Below are 20,601 nucleotides of genomic sequence, written 5' to 3'. Positions count from 1 at the left end.
TTTTGGTGATATATGAGGCAAATCAGTCCTGGTTGGTAAATCAAGGTCACTTTGAATAAGTTTGAGAAGACTGGGAATTATAGATTTACATTTCATTAACAATTCAAATTATGATGGTCCTCTAAAAACCCAAGGATGATCTCTATCACAAAAACTTTCAAGTATATACTCCAGAAAACCTATAAAATTCTTGACTCCAACTACAGAACCTAGGAGAGCCAAATGTTTGCTGGTTCAAGAAAATTACACAATGAAAAATAAATTGAAAACCACTTACAATAAGCATGACGCCATATGCATGAATATTTTGATTTGCAGTATTTGGATTACAAGTTGCCAGCTTGAAGCAACCTGCAGGATGTTTGTCACAAAGCTAAGTTAAATCTGCTTAATTATCATTTAACAGCTAAATACAAAGCCCGTGAGAGAAGATTTTACGTCAAATAACTTATGTGAACTTAAAAAGTGGAAGCAATTAGCTCAACAGGAGAGAAAAGATAAATTATTTGCTACAAGAAGTATGAATATCAGAAGAGTACAGAAGTTGTGGCATAACGTAAGTAATCACCGATCCCAATAATTAGAATCTGAAATCATAGGAAGTCTAAATGACCTAAGAAAATCCATTTAATGTGAGATATACATATTTTGTAATTATTTTACCAAGAGTAATATATTAATTTACAATTCTATTTTTGGGTGGATTTTTTGTATTTAAGGTTTATTTTACCTTCACATATGCACATGAAGAAAACAAAAGCAAGTTATGGTTGGAGCCATGTTTGTTGCACAAGCATAATGCCTATAATAGACTTGAGCATAATGATGCCACATATGTACAAAATATGTGCAATTTACGGCAGAGTTCAACAGTGATGTATGGGTACAATGCATGTAGTAAACACAAAAAATTTGGCTAGCGGAAGGTAACCAACCAATGTGGGAAATTCATAGCTTTAGAGGCATTTTTCATCCTTATCATTTCCAGTTCTTTTAGTTTTCTATGTAGCCCTCAAGCAGTTCATGGTTGCTCCTACCAAAAATTGTTCATATGTGGTATGTTTTTGAAATGTGAATGAGATTTTTCCAGTCCCCCCTTCCGTAGGAAATAAATGCATGATTTTTAGTTTTTTTTTTTTGAATATTTTTTTTTTTTTTTGAGAAATTGACAAATATATTCATACTAGCAAAAATGCAATGGGGACCAGTAGTCCCACTGGATGTACATAGTATGAGTCACCCAGGAGCATTTTCCTTGGTGGAAAGAAATCCCTTACTCCTGGAATTAAACAAACATCTTCACATTTTCCTTTACAATTTTCAAAAACACTGAAAAAAAACAAGCATAGGAACTTCCCATGGAAGACAGGACCTTTACATTGAAAGGCCGCAGAGTCTGCAATTCCTTTCGCCTAAGAATGTCTTCCTCTCAGCGATCCAAAAATCAACAAGCAGAGAGGCCAAATTGCTTTACGGATATCAGACATCGGATACCCGAAACATTCTTCTAATTTTTTAGAGCCTTAAGTTCCCTTTTATCTCTACCTGGGGTTTTTCCGTTTTTTAGACCGGAGTCCCTTTTTTCTATATCTAGGAACATTTTCTTTGTTGCTTCTATATTTTCTCGAAATCCTATTTCCAAATGATCTCCCAGTTTAGTCATTTTATCAAACTCCTCTGAGGATATTCTTTCCTCCGAGTCGGATGAAGTTCCTCTTTCCTCTCGTGAAGTCTCTTCCCCAGGAGATTCCGACCCTCTTTCTTCTGATAGGTGCTCCCCCCTCTCGAAGCAGGAACTAATTTTCCTTCCAAGCTCCACTTCCATTGAATCCCTCGCCATCTTGGATCCTTCATCCTGGGGGTTATCTCATTTTCCTTTCCCCTTTCTCCTCCCTTATTAGCCTCCGGTGAGGGCCATACTTAATTTCCTTCCCGTGCTTTTCATTGGGCGGGAGGGCACTATCTAGATTCGTTGAACCTGACGTTCCGAAGGTTCATCATCAAAGGCCACTGCTTTCGGCCTTAGTTTTAAGAGCTTGTATTTCTTGAATTCTTTTGCAATTTCACTTCTCGATGGGGACCCATCATGGGGTCTACCATACTTTTGTCCCCGATTTCTTTTGTGATGTTCCTTTTCTCTGTAATATTTACTCCTTCCTTCATGATCATCTGAGTGCCATGGAATACCTGACTGCTCATAGCCATCTATCATTTTGATTATGTTTGATACAAAGTGTTTGCTTTTTTGGTTTTTTTCTATTTGGAGCATTGGTCCTCCATCGATTTCTATGAGACTGGTATTCAACTTTCCAACCTTCTCTGGGAGGCTACGGGATTTTGGTTTTATTAAATACTTTGTGTTCACGAAATACTTTTTCACTTTTCTAGATGTGATGTCTCTCTACAGAATTTATGGGGTCTCGACTACGCCATGTCTTGTTAAAGCCAAACCTCACCTTTTTTTAGGCTATTGTCGATTTGCTAGAGGTTGATTGAGACCACCACGCAGTAGGAACTCCTGATCAGGATCTACAGGGGATATGGCATTTAATGCTATCTGCTTGGTAGTCTCTCTCCTTGGCCTAAGAGATCCAGGTAGTGAGGTCTCTGCCACCCAGTGGGTAGGTGGAAATTTGAATTTTGAATTTTGGACCAACGGTTCTTGCCTGATATCGGACATCGGATACCCAAAACATTCTTCTAATTTTTTAGAGCCTTCAGTTCCCTTTTACCTCTACCCGGGGTTTTTCCTTTTTAGACCGGAGTCCCTTTTTTCTATATCTAGGAACATTTTCTTTGTTTCTTCTATATTTTCTCGAAATCCTATTTCCAAATGATCTCCCAGTTTAGTCATTTTATCAAACTCCTCCGAGGATATTCTTTCCTTCGAGTCGGATGAATTTCCTCTTTCCTTTTGTGAAGTCTCTTCCCCAGGAGATTCCGACCCTGTTTCTTCTGATAGGTGCTCCCCCTCTCGATGCAGGAATTAATTTTCCTTCCAAGCTCCACTTCCATTGAATCTCTCGCCGTCTTGAATTCTTCATCCTGGGGCTTTTCCTTTCCCCTTTCTCCTGCCTGAATAGCCTCCGGGCCATCCTTAATTTCCTTCCCGTGCTTTTCACTGGGCGGGAGGGCACTATCTAGATTCGCCTGAACCTGACGTTCCGAAGGTTCGTCATCAAAGGCCACTGCTTTCGACCTTAGTTTTGAGAGCTGGCATTTTTTGAATTCTTTTGCAATATCACTTCTCGATGGGGACCCATCATGGGGTCTACCATACTTTTGTCCCCGATTTTTTTGTGATGTTCCTTTTCTCTGTAATATTTACTCCTTCCTTCATCATCATCTGAGTGCCATGGAATCCCTGACTGCTCATAGTCATCTATCATTTTGATTAAGTTTGATACAAAGTGTTTCTTTTTTTTTGATTTTTTTCTGTTTGGAGCATTTCTCCTCCATCGAATTCTTTGAGACTGGTATCCAACTTTCCAACTTTCTCTGGGAGGGTACGGAATTTTGGTTTTATCAAAGACTTTGTGTTCACGAAAACTCTGCGATTTCCTTACTTTTTCATCTTTCTAGATGCGATGTCTCTCTAAAGAATTTCTGGGGTCTCGACTACGCCAGGTCTTTTTAAAGCCAAACCTCACCTTCTTTTAGGCTATTCCTAGCCTCTGGTACTTACCTCCCTTATGATTGGAGGCAGCGTTTGACTGTCGATTTGCCAGAGGTCGATTGAGACCACCATGGAGCGCGCAAATGAGAAGCGGCAAAGCATCACAAGCAGGAACACCAGCTAAGCAGCACCACGCCAATAGAACATAACCACCGATGGGGAAACCATCAGAGACAAGGTCGACGGGAAAACTGTCGCCTAAAGATAAGAAGAGGAGAAAGAGGATAACCAACCAACTAATGATGGGGAAACCATCATCTGGGGACAAGGTCAACGACAAGAACATTGTCACCTGAAGAGAGCCGATCAACGATGGGGATATCGTCGCCCGGAAAGAGAGCTCAACGGGGAAATCGCCACCTGTTAAAAAGCCTACCAATGATGGGAAACCATCGCCCGGAAAAAGAAGTTGACGGGAAAAATGAAATTGTCGCCTGTAAAAGAGCCGACCAACGATGGGAAACCATCGCCCAGAAGGAGAGGTCGACGAGGAAAACGAAATCGTCGCCTGTAAAAGAGCGGACCAACGATGGGGAAACCATCGCTCGGAAAGAGGGTCGACGGGGAAACCACCGCCAGTAAAAGAGCTGACCAACGATGGGCAACCATGGCCTAGAAAGAAGGTCAACGGGAAAACCGCCGCCTATAAAAGAGCCGACCAACAATGGGGAAACCATCTCTCGGAAAGATAAGGCATAAAGCGAAGAAAGACTACGTAAAACTACGCCAAGAACATGGAAAGGAAACAACGAACATGGCGAAGAACATACGGAGAACACAACACTCCCCCTCAGGCGAGACTACATAAATCTGGAGATGAAAACACAAGAAAAGTTGCAAAGAAAACAAGAAGAAAACACCGACACTCCCCCTCAAGAGAAGAGAACAAAAGAAAAACTATATGACAACATGACAACACTAGACAATACCAAGAAAAGATAACACCAACAACGATATACTAAAACAACTACATGATAACACTCCCCCTCAAGTTGAAGTCGAAGGCATTCAACTCACAACGAGAACAAAATATGGACTTCCAAGGCACAACACCTCTCTTAGACATTTTATCAAACACTTGGTGTGTACCTTTGTCATAAACACGAAATACATAGAAGACTATGGAAAGAAAGATATGACAACATGACAAGACTTTCAAGGCATAACACGTCTCTTAGACATTACAAGAAAATCGACATCAACATAAAGTACATACAAGACAATGGGAAGAAATAGATGGCAACGAGACAACAACAAGAGAAGTGTTGTTGTGTGCACCTTTGACATCAACATAAAGGACATACAAGACAATAGGAAGAAAGATATGACAACGAGACAACAATAATAGAACAACAAGAAAACAATACAAGACAAGACTCCCCCTCAAGTTGAGGCCAAAGGCCTTCAACTTGAAATGAAAAGAAGACATTTAAGGCACAAAATCTCTCTTAGACATTTGAACAAACACTTGGTGTGCACCTTGGATAGCAAGCCAAAAGACATGAAACGCAACGAATATAGAAGGGGAAAAACAAAGATGAGGATGTAGGACAACAAGACAACACTATCCCACTAGGGGTGCAAATTGGGAGGGCTCAACCCGAACCCAACGGGTTCAACCCGGGAAAAAGTCGGGTTGCGTTGAGTTCAGGACGGGTTCGGGTTAGGGTTGGGTTGGGTTTTCTCAACCCGGTTGAGTTCAGGTCGGGTTCGGGTTGAGGGGTTCGGCAACCCGACCCAAATGAACCTGACTTTTTAAATAATTTTTTAAATTTTTTAAGCTAAAAATCTCGGGTTGGGTCAGATTGGGTCGGGTTGAAGTCGGGTTGGGTCGAGTTCGGGTTGGCAAAAAGGGTTCCTCGGTCGGTCGGGTAGAACCTTGTCGGGTTGGAACTCGGGTCAGGTCGGGTTCGGGTTGGCCTCAACCCGACCCGAGTTGCACCCCTATATCCCACACTTGCCCAACAAGACAACACTGCATACAGGAACCAGATAGAATGGCGTGGAAAAGAGAATGGCGTAGTAACCCTCATCTGAGAATACCAAACTCCAACATGCAAATGACAGATTGATTCCACAAAGAAATATCAATACTAAAGCAAGAACAGAAGTCTCTGTAAATGGGGTACGAATGGCTTAAATGGAGCTTTTAATTGTAAAAAGAACAAATACCCAAACCTGAAAATAGGGTACGAATGATGGAGGATAAGGTAGACAAATGAGAGATTGAGAGAGATATAAGAAGGATCTGAGAGACATATCTGATTTTTTATTTTGTTTTACGATAGAGAGAGAGTGCGATAATGGATTTGCGCAAAATGGGTTTACGCAATGCGTATTCACGCTGGGTTGCGACAAATCCTAATAAAAAGGAAAACAAGAGGGATTTGAGAGAGGGACTATAGGGTTGTGATTTTTGGCAACTCTAAAAAGAGAAAAGAAAACCGAGAGGTGCGAGCGGGATAAAGAAAGTGAGAATGGCGTGAGATGAAATGGACTCTTCTTCCGTGAGATGAAATGCACTCTTCTTCTTTCTTTTCCTTCCCTAGGATCTTTGCTCTAATAACATGTTAGAAATGGAGTTAGGGTTAGAAGAGAGGAAGAAGAAGAGAAGTGAAGAAGATGGAAAGTCTCCACTAGGGAACTCCACATGTAAATGATGTATATATAGGCCCCAAATAGGGCATCCAATGTACAACGACTACAATACCCCTAATCTACAAGTAATGACTAAACTACCCTAAATACACATTATTCAACCGAATAAATTGAGAGTTCATGGAAATTTGTCTGATAGATATGAAACTATGGAAGAATTAGCATACCATATATTTGATCGAATGCCAATTTATTAAATCTGTCACAAAGTTTTGTATAGATTTGGCATTTGTTACTGGATGGTTTAATCAATTAAGAGCATGGTTTCAAACTTCGGTTTCGGAATGCATTTCGGTCCTCACCGAAACCGAAAATTTTTGAAATTTCGGCCGAAATCCAATGAAACCATTAAAATTAATATTTTATTCGATAGCAAATTTCAGTCTAAATTTCGGTAATTTCGATCGAAATTTCTGGAAAATATTAAATAATAAAAAAATTTGAGATTTTTGGTTTAATTTCCTTAAATTTCAGAAAGTTTGGAAAAAGCGAAATTCGGTCGAAATAATGTAACGTTTAGGGTATCCCCAATTTCGGTTTCGGGGTTGATTTTGGTCCGAAATTTCGGATTTCGGTCGAAATTTAAAACCATGATCAAGAGTGGAAAATACATTGGTTAGATCAAACACCTAAAAGTTTGATGTGTAAACTTCCTGTATAATCTTTCAAGAGCCATGTGGACAGTATAACCATACCATCCGTTGTAAAATAAGAATGACTGTTTGAATTACTGCTTAAGCCTCACTGCAAGAATTTTCATTCTTAACAGATAAAGGAAAATGTATTCATCAGCAGGATGAATAGAAGGAGAAGATATACATTGTCCAGAGAGAGGACTCAAAAACATAGATAAAGAAATATAAAAAATAAAAATCTACGATAACTAAATATCAGGGATATTATTCCAAACAAAAAATTCTAGAAAATAGATTAACCAGTGTTTCAAAATGTAGATGCGGGTCAAAATGCGGTCGAAGAAAATCCTAGTCGACTCGGCACAACACGGTCGAGTACTCAGTTGATGGGGCTGAGTACTTGGCTGATGCAATCATAACTCGGGAGACTCGAAGTAGTTTTTATTGACTCTAAAGGGAAAAACAAACACAGCCAAGAGAAAAGAGCGACTCGGGGGAGTCCACAATGACGCAGGAAACCCTGCCTTGTTATGCATTTTATCTTCTCTAATAATTTAATAAATGTCACTATTAAAGAAAAATCAATTTATACAGCATCTATGGGAAACAAATTATCTCAATTTGGAAATCCTTCGACAAGCATGATAGCTATAGACATTTGTCAGGTAGTTTTCTTTCGGGGTATATAACTTCACTTTTCATCTACACAATTTGCATCTCCAAGGGGCTTTAGCATTGCTCATTTGCTGGTTATTCTCTAGTCATATAAAAGAATAAATGGAGATAATAAGCTGACCCAAGCCATTCAATATATATTTATATATATAAGCTGATCCAAAAAAAAAAAAACATGTAAAAAAGTATATCTAGGATATAATTGCCTGCCATCGATACACATTTTGGAAGTCACGATACAATGAATTGCCCGTATGGATAAAATAGATAAGGTTTTCACTACTCAAACGAGTAAAGCAAAACAAACGGATATTCAGCATATCTAGCAACTTAATTTAAGACTACGGACTTACTTGTTTCAGTTGTAGATCCCGTCCTACAGTAATGACTGAAAATAGTAGGATTGAGTATAATTAGTGAATAGAAATGTCGCATCAAAATGAAATGTAATATAATCAAATTTCTAGTATCAAGAGGCTGAAATGGATTTTCTTGATCATCTGTAAACATTCATTGCAAAATCATGCTTTCTACAACAGACATAAGAGCAAGGATTGAAACTTCTGTTTTGGTTTCGGTTTCGGCCTCAGCATAAAATGAAATTTCGGTGGAAATTTCAGTGAAAATCTTATAATTTAGGCCGAAATTTTAAATTTTGGTTTCGGTTTTAAATTTCGGTCCCGGCCAAAATCCAAAATTTTGGTATTTCGGCCGAAATTTAAAACCATGCATAAGAGTGAAAAAGTAATAGATAAGTGCTTGGTTTTCAGGATTAAAATCAATACCCACTACTACAAGGAAATTTTTGAGTGGTAGTCGGACAATATGATCCCGCTGAACAGAATACTTCACTACTACTCCCTACATCAGCCCAGATATCTGCTCCGCCACAAGTATGGTTCAGCTGCCCAGGAGGTTGCTGGTAACGGTATCTGTGTAAGTTTCAGATATAATTCATAAAGCATACCACGCACAAAAATAAAGATTAGAGGCATTCTAAACAGAAGGGCGCTCTTGCAGAAATGGGGTGAAAGGGTTCCCCCATTGGCTGCAAGGAGCAGTTGTGCATTTATAATGGTTGCAAGTCAAAGTGAATAAAATGCATAACCGTCCCTTGCAGCCAATGGGGGGCGCCCTTTCACCCTTTTTCTGCAAGGGCACTCCTCAGTTTAGCATTCCTCTAAAGATTATAATACAGTAACTTTATATATAAATCGACTTACGGTTCACAAAAGCCTGTAGTTTTATTGAGTTTTGCAAGTGGGCAGTATGCACCCAGGGGACAAGCTACAGTTGCAAAAGAACACAGGGAATCAAACAAAAAATTAGGAACATTTTGCACCCATCAAAATAGGACAACAAGTATCAACTGCAACCAGCCATAAGATAGATGGTAATACATAATGTATTATAACCAACCATAGGATATAATAATGATAAAAAAATATGCAACAATTCTATCTGAACATTCATGGAATCTATGCAGAAAGAAGATTAGATTATGTAAAATTACAAGTATAATATATAGACCCTTACATAGAAGTGTGGGACAGATTAAAAATACATGAAACAAATGTGGACCATATGTGAAGCTTTGCCTTTTGACTGAATGCAAATATCCTTTACGATATTAAATTTGGAGAACACATCGGGGCAGCATTGGTTCTCAGTTTCTCACTATATTTCCTTTGACTAAACTCCATAAAGAACACCCCTTAGAATTCTTTGCTTTTGAAACTCTGCCAGACTTGCTTTTTCAATTAAAAAGACCTTCAAGAGAAACCCTCGATGAAAATACTACCATGCACATTATGAGTGTTCTACTCAATTGCTGACTAGAAAAGTCGTAGGTGATGCATAGACAATCATGGTTTTAAATTTCGGTCTGAAATTTTGGATTTCGGTTGGGACCGAAATTTCGAGAAATTGAATTTTTTTTTAAATATATATATAGTATTATTCCAAAATTTCGGCCGAAATTACAGAACTGAAATTTTGCCAAAATTTAAATCCAGGGACAAAATTAATGCATTAGGGCACGTAGAATAAACAGCCCAAGTTATGCTGATGTCATGTTGAATGGACCCAATCACGTGCAATATGCAACCACAATGATTGTAACAAATATAAATTACATGGCTAACTTTGTGGCCCACTGCATGAAAATTTTGATTTGTGCTGACGTTATTGTGGGGAGTGGGCAGGGTGCATTGAGTATCATTTGAGTGAAGATTCTGTAAGATCTTAGTTATGCTGACAAAATCACACCAATGCATTAAAGAAGGAGATAACCGATTTTATTTAAAAAAACATGCTTAGTTCTGACCTCTAAATAGATATTTAGGGCCTCTTTCGGTACCTCAAAAATTAATCACATATATGCATGAAAATGGCTTGAAGTTAAAAATGATTATTTTCGAATAATGGTTAAAATAGGCTTATAAATGATAAAGTTAATGGCTTCCAAAGAGGCTTTAATGTTCCATTCTCAAAGAGGATTATCTTAAAATAATATTAATGCAAATAAGGACCAATCATGGTTGCATCCAAAGAGGCCCTTAAACTCCACAAAAATTTTGTTACAAAGCAATCAAATATTTTAGGAAAGTAGTCAAGCTATTTATTTCAAATTAGCAAAAAATATCAAATTATTAGCAACTTTTTCAATTTATGAATTTATTCAGAGGGATTTTGAGAAGCCACCATCAGGGATGACCCTACAGCCTGCAACTTCTCAAAGGTTGTAGAAGTCTCAGAAAAATGATATGTATGGGAGAAATGAAGCTTATTTGAGGATGGATGTAGCCTTCATACTTGGAGTTCATGTTTAACCCAGTTAAGAGTTATTTTGGCTTTCGATTATTTTCAAGTGTAAAGTTTGCTACAGTGTAACTTATGCGTTTGAACGCAGAAATTCGCCTAGGATTTCAATTCTTAAGTAGGGTGATTAAGAGCTGGTTAGAGGTAGGAAAAGGGTGTAGATTTGTCTACCAACAAGGGACAAATTTTCTGCGTATATTTATTTATTGTTGGTGGTTTCTTTTCCTCTTCAATTTGTGTTATGCCCTATTGTTCGCCTTTTGTTGTCGACTGGGAGACACAAAGAAATCATGATATACAGTGAGCTGAAAGCTAGTTGCTGGAAACTATTCAAAGACCTGAAATATAACAATAATTTTCAGTCTATGATATGAGAAATATAGAATTTGATCATATATTCTTTCATATAGATTCCAGTGTTCTGAGTTTTTTCTTGTAAATCCCCTGAATTTCAGGGTCCTTTCATTCTAAATATTCAACCTAGAGTTGAAGTTTTTCAGTTCTAATATTTTAAGAATCTGATATTACCATCACACTTTTGAAAATTTTGGAAGGATATCTTCAGAATTTCAACTAAGACTAAAAAGTCAAGGTCCTGAAGTTTTACATTCTGAATTTTTGGGAACAGGTTAATTTGCTGAATTCAAGAATTTTTCAGAATATTACGAAGGTTTAGAATTTCGAAATTTTCACACAAGATTTCCAGTGCAATATTGAAATTTCTTTAGACTTACTAGAAGGTTTGTGATTGTAAATTCGATTTACAGCCCTCGTGTTAGTTTGGTATCAGGGTGGGTTTTTCTAGTGGAGGATCATGGACTCAATGCCCTTGAATAAATAAAACTCTGGCAAATCCTCATAGAGGATTGATTGCGTTGAAGAGGTTTTGCACCTAGTGTTCCGACACGACTGGATTAGCTAGCAACAGTTGAGGACTCAACTATTGGTGAAAACCCAAGGACCAAGAATGCACAGTTTAAAATATAGTTGAGTTGGGACTTTGGGATAAGGGTGGAGATACCCAAATTCTTAGGATGCATACACGCGAAAGAATTTAATAATTGTCCCTCAGAGATGGAAAAGGTATTTGAGTAGACAGAGATGGCCGATGAAATGATGAAGTTAGTGGTCACCAAATTGTTCAGATATGGGTTGGGCTTGTAGCTCAACGGTTGAGGCTTTGTTTCTCCCAGCTTACCGATCAAAAAATAAATTGTTCAGAAGTCAACTGATCTGGTAGAACAAACTCCAAAATAATCAACTTATGGTAAAGAACGATCAGAACTTGGTAAAAGATAAGATCGAAAGTCCTAAAAAAGATCCTACCCATCACCATGTCGGAGAACTCTATCAGTGCAGCAAAATTCGCAACAACCAAGGTTTTAAATTTCGGTTTCGGAAGGCGTTTCGGTCCTGAGCCGAACCCTTGGAGGCAACAAGATAGACGTATACAGGAGTACATCGCGAACATTCAAAACGATCCAACTGTTAACATTCAACGAGCCACCCCCCCCCCCCCCCCCCAACCACCACGCCACGCACCCCACACACGCGCGCGCACAAACACAATCTTTGAATTGAGGTTTTACCGATAAATGTAAAGAATAAGCACAACAACCCCCCGCCTCAGTAGGATCCATCACATCAATTGAAAATGAGAATGCCTATCTGACAACACTATCGTGATGAAAAGAATGCCAGCAAGACCCAAATTCCCTAGGCTAGATCCATCAAAATTCAGCCTTAGGAATTAGGGTGCCGAAGACCACCTAGGAAATGATCAGTCATGGGAGAAACAAACTATCCATGTATATTCCCCACACGACAAAGAGGCCGGACACTAATACTTCCCAGAACTCCTTGGCGCCAATAGCCCATCACAATACAGCGGAAAAAAGTACCTGACATATACTATGAGCCGATCTTGAGGCCTCTTTGAACACACAACGGATCATCACCTTCCACACAAGCCAGAGTTGCAGTAAAAGAAAACTATCATAGTCTTATCTCGTTGGGTACAGAGAAACGTCCACGAATCAATCATCTCGCAAATGTGTCTAGGGAGCATCCACCTGACCTTGATCAGTTCCATCACAAATCCCTTAAACCATCCTTATAAAAATGCAATGAATGTGTTAACAGGTCTTTAGGTCTTTTATTGTAATGCCCAAGGGCATACTTGTCTTTGTACTTCACTCTTTATTATTTATATTACATGACTGAGGGGGAGAACCCTAACTCAATCTTTTCTCTCAATCTTTACTTTCTCTCCTTTCTCTACCTCTCTCTACATGGTATCAGAGCTCTAGGGCATGGATGCCTACGGCCATTTTTTTTTCTTTTCTTTTCTTCTCTTTCCTTCTTTCTTCCCTAACCCTAACCTTAACCTCCATCTTCTCCATCAACCTCAACCGCCATCTTCTCCATCCCTAACCCTAACCATAACCCCTCCATTCTTTGCTACAGTACCCGCTACAGTACTGCTACAGTAAATCGCTACAGTACATCGCTACAGTTCCTACTACAATACCCTATTTTCCCCACTCTTCCTTGCCCTAATCTGATCCATCATAATCTCTTCTTCCTCTTTTGGGTCATAGCTATGCCCTAGATTTTCTTGTTCGGCTTGATCACTATCTTCATGGTGTTGTTCTGGATTTGTACTTACATCATTGCGATGTTTGTGGTTCGGAGTTATCTCGACTTTGTCTTTATGTCGTGCGGTTGTCTCATGCCTCCCTTATGCATATGTTGTCCTCACGAAGCCGCAGTCTATTAGCTTGCTTATAGTCTTCATCCTTGTCTCTACTTGCTCGTTGTTGGTCCTCTTCAGTCTTCTTCCCGGTCTCTTATGGAAGATACACCTAGTATTGAGGACCCTACTATTCGTACTCCAGCTATGGCTACTAGTTCCCAGCCGCGTCAGGCTGCGTCGTCGTCTTTGTCTTCGGTGGATGCGTCATTCCCACTGATTACCACTTCCCGTCTTGATGGATCCAACTATTTGACTTGGAAGATTGCTGTGGAGAGATATCTGAAAGCCCGACGAAAGATTTCTATTATTCGTCGTGATCCCCCTCCTGAGACTGACCCTACCTTTGACGATTGGGATGTAGATGATGCCCTTGTTCGTACACTTCTATGGCAGAGTATGACCCCTGCCATTGCTAGCACCATGATGGATCTCCCTACTGCCAGAAAGGTATGGGAGCACACTGCGGCATTATATTCTGGTGAGGGGAATGTCGCCTGTCTTTGGGACACTTACTCGCGTTGGATGGGTCACAGGCGCGGTGATTCTACAGTCCATGATTACTACAGACAGTTTGTCTCCTATTGCCAGCAGCTGGATGCTTTTATGCTTCTCACCACTGATCTTACCACGGCAGCCAGACAGAGGGATTAGCTCCGCGTTGTTCATTTCCTTGAGGGTCTTGGACCAGAGTTCGCTCATCTTCGACAGCACATCCTTGGGTCTGGTATTGTACCCACTCTTCAGGAGGTATTTTTACGAGCTCAGCAGTGTGCACTTGGCATTACTGTTCCTACTCCCGTGGATGTCTCGACTACTGCTGCTTATGGCGCCGCTGACCGCCCTTCCCGAGGAGGAGGCACTTTTGGTCGCGGTCGTGGTCGCGATACTAGCCGAGGCGGCCGAGAGGGTGGTCGTGGAGGTCGAGCTCTGCCCTATTGTACTCATTGTAGGCGTGAGGGTCACTATCACGAGACATGCTTTGATCTCCATCCTGAGCTGCGTCACACTCCAGATCCTCGTCAGGGCCGTACTGCACATCTTGTCCTTCCAGATTCGCCTGCTCCTATTGACAGCCCCTCACAGACACCACTGGCTACTCCGACCGATCAGATGGTCGTCTCTCGTGCCGACTATGATGAGCTACAGCGTTTCAGATCTGCCAGCCGCCCTCCTACTGCTGGTCTTGTTCAGCCAAGTAGTTCTCCTGCTTCGTTCCTCTCTAGTTCTAGCTCCTGGATTATTGATTCGGGAGCATCTCATCACATGACAGGTACCCAGTCATCCTTACATGATTTTCATCATGTTGTTTTACGTTCTATTACTCTTGTTGATGGGAGTACCTCTCCTATCACTGGTGTTGGCAGTTGTTCCCCTTCACCAGGCATTACATTATCATCTGTGCTCTGTGTCCCCAAGTCACCTTTCAGTTTACTTTCTATTAGTCAATTAACAAAGCATCTTCATTGTTCTATCTCATTTTTCTCTTCATATTGTCTTTTTCAGGATCTCTCGACTAGGAGGACGATTGGCTCGGGCCGTAAGGTGGATGGCCTTTATCGTCTCGACTGCACTCCGTCCCATCCGATTCTACATGGCTCGGTCGATGCATACCAGTGGCAGTCTATGTCACCCGTCTATGGAGCGTTTACGCAGGATTCCCTTCGTTTCTTCTTCATCTGTTAGGTCTTTTCAGTGTGAGGCCCTAGAACTTGGGAAGCATCATCGTGTGCCATTTCCCTCTAAGACTATTAGTCGGGCTTCACACCCTCTTGCTCTTGTTCATTCTGATGTATGGGGTCCTGCGAGGACTACCTCTTTATTTGGATTTCGCTATTTTGTGGTCTTTATTGATGACTATTCATGTATGACATAGACTTATTTAATAAAAGATCGTTCTGAAGTTTTTTCTGTGTTTCGTGGTTTCTATGCTGAAGTTAGTAATCAATTCTCATGTGATATCCAATGTCTTCGCACTGACAATGCAAAGGGATATTTCTCTTACTCTAATGGTTTTCAGGAATTCCTCTCTTCGCGAGGCATTCTTCATCAGTCCTCCTGTGCTCATACCTCTCAGCAGAATGGAGTGGCTGAGAGGAAGCTTCGCTCATTATTAGGTGGGGCACGGACACTACTCTTTCAGATGGGGATCCCTAAGACCTATTGGGCTGATATTGTACTCACAGCATGCTACCTGGCGAATAGGCTTCCCTCTTCGGTCCTTGGCGACACCTCTCCGTTCTCGATTCTCCGTCCTACCTCTGACCCTTTCCCTCTTACACCTCGAGTTTTTGGCTCTGTCTGTTTTGTCCACGTTCTTGGGTCAGGATTAGATAAGTTGGATCATCGGGCCGAAAAGTGTATCTTTCTAGGTTACTCTCAGACCCAGAAGCGTTATCGTTGCTACAGCCCCCGCCTGCGACGATCCTTTGTCACGGCAGATGTTACATTCTTTGAGACTCAATCATTTTTTAGTCTGTCCATCTTGTTGGATCCCTCCCGTTCTCCGCTTCAGGAGGATTCCTCGCATACTTCTGTTCTTCCTCTTCCGGTTCTTCCTGATCTCATCCCTGTTTCTACACCTCCAGTGTTCAGTTCCTCCCCTACAGTTGATTCTATTGTTATACCGACGTCAGAGCCTTGTGCAGCGCCTCTACCTCCACCATTGAAGCAGCACCAGCGTCGGGCCAAATCTGCTGCTCATTCAGCCCCGCCCGAGCCATCACCATCTCAGCCGGAGATCCCCACTTCTGAGGTACATTCTGACCCTCCCATTGCCTCTCGCACTCGGTCTCGCAGTACTGCTCATCCCTTTCCTCTTTTGTGTCATATGACTTTCTCACCCATGTATTTCGCAGTTTTGTTTCGTCTTTGTCCTCTCTTTCTCTACCTAAGACCCTACAGGAGGCACTTGATCATAAAGGATGGCGGGCGGCTATGGATCTTGAGATGCAGGCCCTTAGGCCAATCAGACATGGGATTTGGTCCCTCTCCCATATGATGCTCACCCAGTTGGTTGTCGCTGGGTTTATGCAGTCAAGCACCTTCCTGATGACACAGTTGAGCGCCTTAAGGCTCGACTTGTTACAAAAGGGTACACGCAGACATATGGGATTGATTATAGCGAGACTTTTTCACCAGTTACGAAAATTCCTTCTATCCGTGTCCCGCTATCCCTTGCTGTGAATCATGGCTGGCATCTTCATCAGTTGGATGTAAAGAATGCCTTTCTTCAAGATGATTTGGAGGAAGAGGTCTATATGGAGCAACTTCCTGGATATGTTGCTCAGGGGGAGAGATCTTCTCTTGTTTGCCGTTTGAGGAAATCCATTTATGGTCTCAAACAATCTCCGAGAGCCTAGTTTGGGAAGTTCAGTGCTACACTTATTCACTTTGGCATGAAGCAGTGCGCAGTTGATCACTCCGTCTTCAGTTTTTAGTCTCAGGTTGGTTGTATTCTGTTGATAGTATATGTCGATGATATCATTATCACTGGTAGCGATACAGGTGGCATTCAGAGGCTCAAATCCTTCCTTCAGACAGAGTTCTCTACTAAGGATTTGGGTCGTCTTCGGTATTTCCTGAGCATTGAGGTTGCCTATTCGACTAGAGGTATCTACCTCTCACAGAGGAAGTATGTTCTGGATCTTCTTGATGAGACAGATTGTTTGGGAGTCAAGCCTGCCTCAACTCCTATGGACCAGAATATGAAATTACTCCCTGAGGAAAGAGTCCTGTTAGAAGATCCAGGGCGATACAGACGCTTAGTTGGTAAGCTCATTTATCTTACCGTTACACGTCTAGATATTACCTTTGCAGTTAGCGTTGTTAGCCAGCAAATGAGCTCACCTCGCACTTCACACTGGGCGGCTGTACTTCAGATATTGAGTTATCTGAAGAGTTCGCCAGGTAAAGGGTTTTTATTTCAGAGGCATGGGCACCAGAGAATTGAAGGATACACTGATGCAGACTGGGCAGAATCTCCGGCTGATAGGAGGTCTACTACATGATATTGCACCTTTATTGGAGGTAATCTTGTTTCATGGAGAAGTAAGAAACAAGAGGTCGTGTCTAAATCCAGTGCCGAGGCAGAATATAGAGCTATGTCTCATACGAGTGGCGAACTCATGTGGATACGTTCCTTACTTTTAGAGATTGGATTTCCTCCTTCTCCAGCTCAGTTATACTGTGACAACAAATCCGCCATTTACATTGCCACGAATCCAGTCTTCCATGAGAGGACCAAACATATTGAAGTGGATTGTCATTTCATTAGAGATTTGATTCAACGAGGCTACATATCTCCTGTGTTTACCAGATCTACAGATCAATTAGCAGACATGTTCACGAAGCCTCTAAGTAGAGCTAAGTTAGTTGATAATTGTAACAAGCTAGGAATGTTAGATATCTACATTCCAGCTTGAGGGGGATTGTTAACAGGTCTTTAGGTCTTTATTGTAATGCCCAAGGGCATACTTGTCTTTGTACTTCACTCTTTATTATTTATATTACATGAGTGAGGGGGAGAACCCTAACTCAATCTTTTCTCTCAATCTTTACTTTCTCTCTTTTCTCTACCTCTCTCAACAGAATGAGTGGTAATTGTTGCCACATGAACACCACAAATACAATATTGAAACCCATGGCAATGGCATAAATGGTCAATAGTTAGAATCTTATCCAAGCAAGTCATCCAATAGAACACAACTACCCTTGGTGGAGCTAGGAACCTGCAAACCCTCCTAGCCTAAACATGGGAAACGCTGATACAAGATAGCTTCCAAAAGAAAGTCTTGGCCGAAAAGACCAATCCGAGCAACATTTCCAGATCCAATGGTCAAGGGAACTCTGTATAATATAAACATATTCTAATCTGCTCCAAATTTTCACAACAGTTTCCACCGCCCTATCGTAGGATACTCCAAATTCGGGGGTCAAAGAGTTTCATAAAACGTTCTTGGTGGGAAAAAATGTGACAAAGAAAATGAATATCCCACTCAACCTTACCATTCACCCTCCTAATCAATTGCCCCACACTCTCATCACGGTTAGAATACACCATAAAAAAATGGAAGGAAAACCATATGCAACAGTCCATCATCGCATCAGAGTCGTGCTACAACCAAATCCAATCTCCACACCCCCACTTAGAATCTACATCACAGTTGAAACTCCATCACCCCTTCATGATTCCCTCCACATAGGTAGCCCAGTAGGACAGTAAGAGTCAAATAAATATCACTGACCTCATTCTTCCCCATACTTCTCAACAATCACATCCCCCCAAAGGTAGGTGAGCTCTTCAACAAAGTACCAAATCTATTTAGCAAGCAAAGAAGAATTCATCACCCTAAGACTACGGAATCCATGTCCACCATCCTCCTTCGGTTCGCATATTCCCCCCCCCCTAACTCCCTAGCTTATTCTTCCAACTTTGCCGCTCATTCCACAAAAATTCCTATTGTGGCAGCTCAAACCTTTCAATCACGCTGAATGAGCATCGAAATAAAGACAAAGTATAAGGGAATGTTGGCGAGGACTGCGTTGATGAGAGTGATTTTCCTAATAAACTTATGTTTTGGCACATTTCAATATTTGTAGCCACATCAGTTATGTTGGATAGAAGATGAAGAAGAAGGAAAAGTGAGTTAGGGAAAACTCCCCCTCACTTGTGCATTTATATAAAGAGAGAATGTTACACATGACCAATATGCCCTTAGGCATATACATACAAGTATACAACTAACACTCCCCCTCAAGCTGGAATGTAAATGTCAAACATTCCTAGCTTGCTATAAATGTCACTTAATTTTGCTTTGTTCAATGGCTAGGTCAACATATCAGCTAATTGGTCCACTGATCTAGTGAACACTATGCATATCTCCCCTTTCTGAATCCCATGCAAGATGAGGTGGCAATCGACCTCAATATGTATAGTCCTCTCATGGAAGACCGGATTTGTGGCAATATGAGTCGCAGCCTTGTTGTCACAATATAACTGAGAAGGAGATGACGGAGGAAAACCAATCTCTGACAAAAGAGAGCGTAACTAAATAAGCTCTCCACTTGTGTGGGCCATGGCTCTATATTCAACCTCTGCACTAGATTTAGAGATAACAACATGCTTCTTAAATCACCATGATACAAGGTTACCTCCCACAAATGTGCAATACCATGTGGTAGATCTCCTGACAGCTGGAGATCATGCCCAATCTGTATCTGTGTACCCTTCTATCTTCTGATGACCATACTACTTGAACAACAAACCTCTAACTGGAGCACTTTTCACCTAAGAATCTGAACAATTGCTGCCCAGTGTGAAGTACGAGGTGAACTCATATGTTGGCTGACAGCACCAATAGCAAAGGAGATGTTTGGGTGAGTAACTGTAAGATAGATAAGTTTACCAACCAGCCTCCTGTATCTACTAGGGTCATCTAAAAAGTCTCCATCTTCAGTAAGTAATCTTACATTTGGGTCCATGGGAACTGAGGTAGGTTTCACTCCAAGATAACTTGTCTCCTCAAGTAAGTCCAAGACGTATTTCCTCTGTGAGAGGGAGATCCCCCCCCCCCCCTCGGTGGAATACACTACTTCAATGCCAAGGAAGTATCTAAGATAGCCAAAATCTTTGGTAGAGAACTCTTTTTGCAAGGTCTTCAAATTCTGGATCTCCATTGAATCACTACCAGTAATGATGATGTCATCAACATAGACTATCAATAGCACACAACCAACTGCAGACTGACAGCTAAATACGGAGTGATCAACTGCACATTGCTTCACGTCAAAGCGTATGGTAGCATCATTAAACCTCCCAAACCATGCTCTAGGGGACTGCTTGAGGCCGTAGATGGATTTCTTCAATCGACATACGGAAGAGGACATCTTCCCCTAAGCAATATACCCAGGAGGTTGCTCCATGTACACCTCCTCCATGAGCTCACCACGAAGGAATGCATTTTTGACATCTAATTGATGTAGAGGTCATCCATGGTTGACAGCAAGAGACAATAGAACACGGACAGAGGGTATCTTTGTAACCGGAGAAAAAGTCTCACCATAGTCCACGCCAAAGGTTTGAGTGTAACCTTTGGCAACCAAGCGCGCCTTAAGGCTCTCAACAAACCCATCAGGAAGCATTTGACCATGTAAACCCAACGACACCCAACAGGACGAGCACCAGGAGGAAGAGGTACTAAATCCAAAGTCTGATTGGCCTGAAGGGCCTCCATCTCAAGATCCATAGCTGCGCATTACACCAAGTGATCAAGAGCCGTGGGCAAGGACTATGGCAAAAAAACAGAAGACAAAGAAGACACCAAACTGCGAAAAACAGGTGTGAGAGAATCATAGGAAAGAAAAGAAGAGATAGGATGAGCAGT

The 20,601-nt window shown here is 41.2% G+C and overlaps 1 protein-coding gene across 1 annotated transcript in view; it reads right to left on the bottom strand.

Annotated features, from left to right (window-relative positions):
* LOC143853976 (ABC transporter G family member 28-like) overlaps window positions 1–20,601 on the bottom strand; it is a 100,682-nt gene that overhangs the window by 54,580 nt on the left and 25,501 nt on the right. Inside the window, exons 4-7 of the mRNA XM_077363671.1 lie at window positions 8,868–8,931; window positions 8,430–8,576; window positions 7,998–8,032; window positions 278–351 (exon numbers count right to left, since the gene is read on the bottom strand). Coding sequence (XP_077219786.1) covers window positions 278–351; window positions 7,998–8,032; window positions 8,430–8,576; window positions 8,868–8,931 — 320 coding nt within the window. The remainder of the gene's footprint in view (window positions 1–277; window positions 352–7,997; window positions 8,033–8,429; window positions 8,577–8,867; window positions 8,932–20,601) is intronic.

This window comes from Tasmannia lanceolata, unplaced genomic scaffold (genome assembly GCF_043159265.1).
Source record: "Tasmannia lanceolata isolate RefF3 unplaced genomic scaffold, GAP_Taslan_0.1 ptg000020l, whole genome shotgun sequence".
NCBI lineage: Eukaryota > Viridiplantae > Streptophyta > Magnoliopsida > Canellales > Winteraceae > Tasmannia > Tasmannia lanceolata.
Note: the sequence above shows the minus strand (reverse complement) of the source record. Positions and strands in the feature narration are given on the sequence as shown.